The sequence below is a fragment of the Contarinia nasturtii genome, unplaced genomic scaffold (genome assembly GCF_009176525.2).
Source record: "Contarinia nasturtii isolate CC-2019 unplaced genomic scaffold, AAFC_CNas_1.1 Cnas_scaffold_1037, whole genome shotgun sequence".
In the NCBI taxonomy this organism is placed as follows: Eukaryota; Metazoa; Arthropoda; class Insecta; order Diptera; family Cecidomyiidae; genus Contarinia; species Contarinia nasturtii.
Window position 1 is genome coordinate 6,256,759 of NW_022198383.1, and position 8,671 is coordinate 6,265,429.

The window sequence follows — 8,671 nt, forward strand, 5'->3', positions numbered from 1 at the left end:
TTCACCGTGTGTATTATTTCGAAACTTTGATTTTGTCGATGCTTTCATTCGGTACAAAAGGTAAGAATTTCATGCATAAAACTTCAATATTTTTTATAGCAAAACATTTAATTTGAGTGTTGTTTTTGCAAAATTATTATATATATATCACATTTGAACATATACACGGCTTTTAGTTTTCATAAGAAGCACCTTTTTTACAGAGAAACAATAATTGATTTATCCTTATTGAATTCAATGTTTGATATTGAAATGCACTTTCTGACTTGAAACGATTCTGTCGAGACAATCAGTTCAATCGTGAATACAAAATGCGAACGAAAAATAAAATCGATTTCATATCTTTAACAACTGAAAGTAGATAGATATTTGTTCGCAATAGAAAAAAAATGTATCAGACATGCAATCGATTTCGGATTCATTGAATGAGAGAAAAACTGAATACTAAAACCGGAAGAGACCAAATTCTTTGACATGTCAAAAAGCATGAAATGCACATAGTACGAAAATTAAATCAAATAATTCAAAAGAGTATAAGTAGCTCGCAGAAGAATCTCGGATGTGTTTTAACAATTGAGAGTCACTGTATAGCGCAGACAAAAATAGACACGGAAACCGAATTCATTTTATCCCTCCCACTTCTCCCCCACCTCTCTCTCTCTCTCTCTCTCTCTCTCTCGTTCATCATTATATATTCATATTTGCAATAAAAATAAAATTTTATCTGTATTTACAATCCGGCGTTTGGTTTTGTCGATGCTCTGTTACATTTTCATATCGTTTTTTTCTCTCTTCTTTATTGTTTGTTGTCTGTTCGAATGTGATTCTTGTGTTAGCATCTACGATGAAAAAAAAAAGAAGAACGAATGCCTGTGCACAATGAATGAAGGAAGTTTATTTTATTTGTAATTCCGTTTTTATTATCTTCTTTTTCATTCATCCACGTGAGCCTCAATGCCGACACTCGTTCATTCACCATCTCGTTTGTCTGTGCCATACAACAGCCCTAAAGAATGCACAAACAATGGTAATTCATATATTTTGGCGCTCAAGTAGTGTGTATACTACACACTCGAAAAGCCCAAAGAGTCTTGAATGCGCTTTCGAAAATTCAGAAAGTTTTCCATACTTCGGAGTCTACCTTTTTTTCCATAACTTTCATTTTTATTCATTTACTGCACAACGGTGAATTGAATGTTTCATGCATGAAATGAAGTTGCCTGTAATACATACTCTTGTTGGTAGGTAAGTAAGTGAGCACCAGAAAATGCAACCAAACTGCATGCAAAGCACTCAGGACAATAGTTTCAGCCATTGTCTTAATGCCATTGTTTTTAATAATTTCGCCTTCCGTTTTTGTGACACACAAAAAAAAGTCGCAAGCAGTTTGAAGATATAATTTAAATGAAAAATGACTGTATTTGTAATTCCATTTAAAGTTTTTCGCTCTCGCGTAATCTAATTTATAATCGATTTCTCGAGATTCTCTATACTTGGGATTTTCGCATTTCATTTTAGTAAAAACTATTGGTCATGTTTTTTTTTTTTCAAAAACCATCGGAACCTTTTCGAAGCAGCAAAATCCATGGCCAGACTTATGTAAGTTAAAATGGAAGAAAAAAGCGATAAACGAATAGTTTTATATTTACCATCAAATAAAATGCATTTACATATTTCATTTCGGCTGGTCGAACATGTCAAACTATCCAACTTCTTCAATATTTATTTAAATATTTCCTGTCGTCGTCATCCATCCGAGTCGCGTACATTCGCAAAATGGATGGCATTTTGTTCAATAATTTTATTTATTATTAACATTGGAAGATAGAGATTTCAAAAAGTCCCAAGCAAGAAAAAACTATACTCCCAACAAATTTCCAATAAACCAATTTTGCATTGAAAATATGATTTGATTTGCTATGGATTTATGCCGCACTGAAAGGAAAATGCATTTCTATCTTAAAATGCAAAATTTTCAATTATATTGCTGTTATAATATTTTCAGCTTCTGTTATGGACGTCATCAATATGGAAGTTTTTATGTGAATATTAAGAAATTGGTTTTCATTTCGACAAATAATTTTGTTTGAAAAAAAAAAAACGAAAAATCGAATCGCACAACGAGCTTAATATAATGCAAAAGCAAGATATTGCCTTATAATAAAAAAAATGCGCTGAGCTAACTCTTGATTCGTGTCTTTTGATCGGAATGTTGTTTTGTATTGATAACGAAAACGAATCAACTCGATCCATCTCTTGCAATAAATAAAACAGAATGTTTGCCCTTGATTTGTTATTTTCAATTTCCGATAACAGTTGGTACATTTAATTTTAATGTGGCGAAATGCTCGTCGATTTTCTACATTCAGTACGGTATTGAAATCGAAATATAATCGATAACGATTCAAGCGATTTAACATGAAATTCATTAGACGCGGCATGCCAAAAATGAAAACACCATCTCCAGTACAGATACTGAATGCTGTTTGGCATGTACCAGTTACGTAATTGAACGCATTTACACTTGTAAATATTCCAACCTTCGGTGTCTATCATTTTCTCTATCTCCATGCCATTTCTCCTTTCTTTACCGCACAATCTTATACGCTGTGACACACGATTTACATCGATATGAACAAGCTAAATTGAGTTGAAACAGCAACTCATCGAAAATTAATGAAACACATCACAACGCAACCGATTCGAAAACGTTTGTTCGAATTAAATCGATTTCATGTCTTTCGATTTGAGATTCTTTTGTGACAATCTGATGTTAAACATTGACCGGAATTCGAAAACAACTATCTCATCTAAATGGCAATGTGTAAAATTCTTTACGCATTTGGGCAATTTTCAATTCCTTTCGCAAATGGTTTAAATGTTATTGATCGACCAGTATAGCTCATTTTGAATTTTAAATCAGGATTTTCAATACAACAAACCGTTTTCAGTCAGTCAGCGCTTGCAATTACAAACAGAATCCTCAAATTATACCAGATATGAAAAACGACCACTTTGAAGTATCACTTGCAATAATCAGAGCCAAATAATAATATATGAATCGAATGCAATACATCTGATGCGTACTAGCTAGCACTCGACTGCGATGTACAATGGAAATCAATTGCTTTTGTGAGAATGGTGGCCGTGTGCGAGGTGTTGAGTGTATGTGAAACGGTAGCGTATTGTGTGCATTGAAATGGATTACAAAAATAACAGATAATACTGGCAATATGCTGTTTGCTGATGTCGATAAGCCTTACAACCTTACAACCAACTGATGAATTACGGTTTTTACCAACAAACCACATGCGCACGTCCGACAATTCAAATACAACTACAACCAAATGAATAAATCGCATTCTTCACAAGCTGGACTACCGATTACTTTCCATTACCGATGGGAATATTTAAATTTTTGCATTTAAAAGCAAAACGTAGATTCATTTAATTATTTTATGCATGAGTAACGTGCATTCTTACCAACCACATGTAATTCTATTTATGATTGCAATTGTAAATTATTGATGTTTTGAAGCACTTGTAGTGACTGGTGCAATTATCGGTAGAAAAATATCGGGCCTATTTTTCCTGTTAAATTCCGAATACATTTTTGTAGTTCGATTTTAAAATTGTTTGCACAAATGGAGTGATCGAGTTGCAGAAATTCTAATTTTAAAAAATGTTTTCAAAACAACAGATAGAAATCAACGTTTTTTGTATGACGAATAATTTACTTCTTATAATGAGAGACTTTATGCCACGCGCCACTAATTGAATAGAATGACTGTTTTATTTTGGTTTTAATTGACTGACTGTGATTGTTGTTTTTCTCGATTATCTCAGTCGATTTAAAGTGGATGATTTTATTCATTTTTTTATCATTTTTATTTTTGATGGCGTTTCATATAATCGAAGTGGTTTCTATTTTTTACGATGAATATTTAACTGTCGCCAAATTTTGGTTACTCCAGAACAATTTCATCAGCTGTGAACTGAAATTGACAAAGCATGCCATGAAATGGGTAAGGCAACAACAAAAACTGGTTCTAACCCACAAATGTTTGCATCGTTCAAGAGTCAATTGAAAGTCAATAAATTGAAAGTAATAAAACGGTTGATGGAAAGACCTTTAGATGTTTTTAAATATTATTTATTTATACATAAAAGTACTTTATTCTTTATTAACAACTAATATTTACAAATATTAAAAATAATTTGAATGTGCAAATGATTTGATTGGATAAGAAGCTCCTACTTAGTCAGCCTTGCGCGGCACAAATTCGATATGAATTCCTGTTTCAGTAGCCCAATTGACTACACATTTGACGATTTTCAAGGGAATTTGTGTTTTTTCGTATGGTTGCATCGAATAGTTTAACAATATATTGAATAATATTGCTTTCATGGCCATATTGGCGAATCTTAGTCCTTAAAGAAAAAAAAAGAAAAAAATATTATCAGTTTTGATTTTTTCTCAAGTCGTTTGTTCCAGAAAAATGCATTTGAATGATTTTTCTTTAAATCATCTGTGATAAAGTCTAGGATAAAGTAAGTTACTTACCAATGCAACTACCTGAAAATAAAAAAAATATTGATTTTTCGATAAGAATTTTTGCTGTCAACGTGATTGTAATGAATTGTATAAATTAAGTAACAATGACTTACGTGGTCCTACTCCGAATGGGATGAATGAATAAGGTTTTATTTTTGGTTTGTTTTCTTCATTAAATCTTTCTGGGTCGAATATATGTGGATTCTCAAAGTGCAGTGGATCATTTTGAATGGAATAGATTGGAATCCACAAGACTTGTCCTTTATTAATTGTAACTGTATTGCCATCTAAATTAACACTATAGTCTTTGGTGCATTTTCGGTTGGTAAATGTTCCTGGGGGATATTTTCTTAAAGTTTCATTCAAAACTTGGTCCATGTACTTCATTTTCGAAAGTGCATCGTAGTTCAATGCAGTTCCCTGTTCACTATCCTTGGACAGAGTACTGTTCACTTCAAGGATCTCCGCGTATAATTTCTGTTGTATGTCTTGATTGATTGCCAATTCATATGATAGAAAAGACAACAGTGTGGATGTAGTTTCAAAACCCGCGACGAAGAAAACGAAACACTGAGAAACAATTTCATCATCTTGCCAAATGCTTTTCAATTTAATTTGTTGATTGTTTAATTTGTTCTTTTCGGAAAAACTGGTATCATTACAATGAGTCTCTTCGTTAAGTCGTCTAAATAAACATTCTTTGCGTAGTTCCATTAAAATATTAATCATATCGTGTCGAACAATATTCTTTTTCTGTCGTTCTGCCATCGTATCTAAAACCATCGATTTAAAAAATCGATTAACACTAGCCGGAAAAATTTCAAAGTTTATTAGCTGCGTCAATCGTGGAAGTGCTCGAACCAAAAGCATTCGTAAGCAGAATTGTGGCGATTCGAAATCGACACAACTCTCTCCAGTAACATAAAAATCATTGTGTCTTTCTCTTAGTGAATCAGTTTTCGCTCCAAATGCACACGATGCAATAACATCGGCCATATATCGAGCGTAGAAGTCCTTCATTTCATAGCGAATCGGTTGCTGTTGTTTGACTTGTTCAATGAAAAGTGTTTCTATACTTTTTACACAGTCAACGACCAGCTCAAACATAAGTCGCATTTTCTTTCCGGTGAATGCAGGCGTCAAATTTGCTCGCATTTCACGCCATTTATTCGTACTCAATATGAACAAGCTCTTTCCAAACAGAGAAGTCGTATTGCTTTCAATGATGCCATCATGATCTTCAAAATGATCAAAATCTTTCACCATAATTTGACGTAAAAGGTCCAGATCGCGCGGCATATATACTGGCTCTCTCATGTCATAAAATCCGACCAACCTTTAGAAAAATCAATATGAAAAATACACAAAATTTATATCAGAATGTCTCGTTCGAATAAATTAAAATTCAAAAAAAAAAAAAAACTATTGGAACTAAAACGTACTTTTCTTTTGGAAAACTATAGTAAATTGAATCAATGAAATCAGCCGGAGTGTATTGTCGAAATATAAGCCATATTGTATGGCCAAAACCAAACTTTGGTTTCAAATATTTCAATTTTTGCTCTTCGAAAAAGTTTTTATTCGCTGTGACATATTTGAAGAGACAATATAGGGTTATCACAATCAAGAATAATACCAAAATCATTGTTAGCACTTCTTAAAATATCGTAAATTTTATTAGAAATATTTTATTATTTAATTATATTTTATGATCGCGTTCGAGTTAATCAATGTAAAGGAAATTTCCAATGTAAAGGAAACAAAACTTTAAATTGCACTTTTCAATATTCTGTAGCACTTGAGATTCGATCGACTCTCTACCAAAAACTAACTTTCATCTATGAATGCAATTGTCTTATATGGTTTTCGCTAGCTAATGCCAACTTTGTTGCATTTAATGGATGCAAGCAAACGAGTTAAAGTTCCGCGTAACTTGCCGCGTAATCATATGATATTTCTTTCCACGTGTGGCTAATAGCCACGTGCCATTTATTAGTTCCAGCTCTCTCTGTTTCTCTCCTTCCATCACACACGCTGTTGTGTGTTCACATTTTTGTCATTCGTATACAAAACCTAAATATACGTTGCTTAAAGCAGTTTAGCGGTTTCATGCGCGTGTAGCAAGTTTTTTTTTCTATTTGCGTGCAAAAACAAAATTCATCCATATAAAGCTTTTTCAACACACATTGAATGTGTCACTTTAACTTATAGTAGCACATTTCCAATAAAAACTTTATTGCTTCTTTTCCAGATGATTGGCGTGGTAAGTAATACTTACTAAGTATGCTGAAATTGTTCGAATTTAAATAAAAATCTGAAGACTTTAACATTATATTTTTCATTATTTTTCTTTTATTAAGAAATTTTTCTCACAAGAAAAAAATTGACAATATAAGTAAAAGTTTTGCAATTAAATAGAAAAATGTGTATAGAAATGATATCGATACAAAATTAGTAGCTAATTTCGCGGTTTGAATTCGACATGAATTCCCTTTTCAGTTACCTACAGAAGAATCACAAAAGAAAAGAATGAAAATAATTTGTTTGTTAGATGAGTGAAAAAGGTAAAACAATTTTTCAGTTACCCATCCAACGGCTGATTTAGCAATTTTCAATGGAATTTGCGTTTTTTCATATGGCTGAATAGTAAAGTTCAGTAACAAATAGAAGAACAATGCCTTGATCTCCATGAGAGCAAACCGAGAACCTGCAAATATTCATGTTTTAATTCATAATTAGTAAAAATCATACAAAAAGATGAAGTTTTGATTTACCTATGCAATTTCTTGGTCCAATTCCGAATGGTATGAACGAGCCTGCTTTGATTTTATGCTTGTTTTCGTCATTGAATCGCTCTGGATTGAATTGTTTCGGAGATTCATAGATATCTGGATCGTGATGAATAGAGCTGATCGGAAGCCAAATCGTTTTTCCACGTTCAATTAAAAATTTATTCCCATTCACATCACACTCATAGTCCTTGGTGCATTTTCTGTTCGTGAATATCGCTGGGGGCCACTTTCTTAGAGTCTCAGAAACAACTTGATCCATATACTTCATTTTCAAAAGTGTGTCATAGTTTAGGCGGGCACCATTCAAAGTGTTGTTTACATCACGAATCTCCTCGTACAATCTCTTTTGAATGTCTTGATTAATGGCCAATTCATATGACAAAAACGATAAAACAGTTGATGCCGTATCAAAACCAGCGGCGAAAAATAAAAAACACTGTGAGATAATTTCGTCATCATCCCACGTCCTTTTCACTTGTACCTTGCCAATACTTGACTCTTCAGCCGTTGCAAAACCGGCGTCATCATTCGACGCTTCATCATGTTGATGAGTTAAATTGCCACTGCGCACTTGCATCAATATATTGATCATATCCGGTCGGATAATATGATTCTTTTCTCGTTCGGCGATTGTGTCCAAAACCATTGATTTGAAGAATTTCTTTGTACGAAGCGGAAAAAATTCGAAATTTATCGCACGCATCAGTTTGGGTAGCGTTCGAATGAGTAACATACGTAATCCAACTTTCAATGAACTGAAATTCAAACTATTCGTTCCGATCGTAAAAAATTCATTGGTGCGATCTTTTAATGAATCAACTTTCAATCCAAATGCACACGACGCAATTACATCGGATGTGTAGCGTGAGAAGAGCTCTTTCATTTCCCATCGAATCAATTTACCTTGTTCAACATCTTTAACCAAATATTTTGCCATATCTTCTGCACATTCAACAACCAATTCAAACATATGACGCATTTTACTGCCTGTGAATGCTGGACTCAGTGTGGCTCTCATGTCTCGCCACTTTTGCTCGCTCAATAGAAACAAACTTTTGCCAAACAATGTATCTGATTCACTGTCGATAAAACCAACATGATCTTCAAAATTGTCGAAATCTTTTATTGCAATTTGACGAATAAATTCCAAATCACGTGCAAAATAGACCGGCTCTCGCATATCGAAGAAACCAATTAACCTATTTTGGAAGGAGATTCACATATTAAAAGAAGACACAAGAAAAAGTAAAAAAAACATACTTTTCGTTTGGAAAGTGGTAGTATATCTTATCCATGAAATCAGCCGGAGTATATCGTCGAAGAA

General features: G+C 33.2%; 2 protein-coding genes across 2 annotated transcripts; both read right to left on the reverse strand.

Moving 5' to 3' along the window:
• Nucleotides 1-4,137: 4,137 nt before the first annotated feature.
• LOC116344105 (probable cytochrome P450 9f2) lies at nucleotides 4,138-6,352 on the reverse strand. Its single transcript, XM_031772516.1, has 4 exons — nucleotides 5,998-6,352; nucleotides 4,669-5,891; nucleotides 4,565-4,576; nucleotides 4,138-4,431 (listed from the first exon to the last, which is right to left on the reverse strand). Exons 1-4 carry the CDS (start codon nucleotides 6,198-6,200, stop codon nucleotides 4,259-4,261), a joined length of 1,611 nt encoding a protein of 536 aa, XP_031628376.1. The 5' UTR covers nucleotides 6,201-6,352; the 3' UTR covers nucleotides 4,138-4,258.
• A 532-nt stretch (nucleotides 6,353-6,884) lies between these two features.
• LOC116344107 (cytochrome P450 9e2-like) lies at nucleotides 6,885-8,665 on the reverse strand. Its single transcript, XM_031772517.1, has 4 exons — nucleotides 8,608-8,665; nucleotides 7,330-8,546; nucleotides 7,141-7,262; nucleotides 6,885-7,058 (listed from the first exon to the last, which is right to left on the reverse strand). Exons 1-4 carry the CDS (start codon nucleotides 8,640-8,642, stop codon nucleotides 7,014-7,016), a joined length of 1,419 nt encoding a protein of 472 aa, XP_031628377.1. The 5' UTR covers nucleotides 8,643-8,665; the 3' UTR covers nucleotides 6,885-7,013.
• Nucleotides 8,666-8,671: the final 6 nt, after the last annotated feature.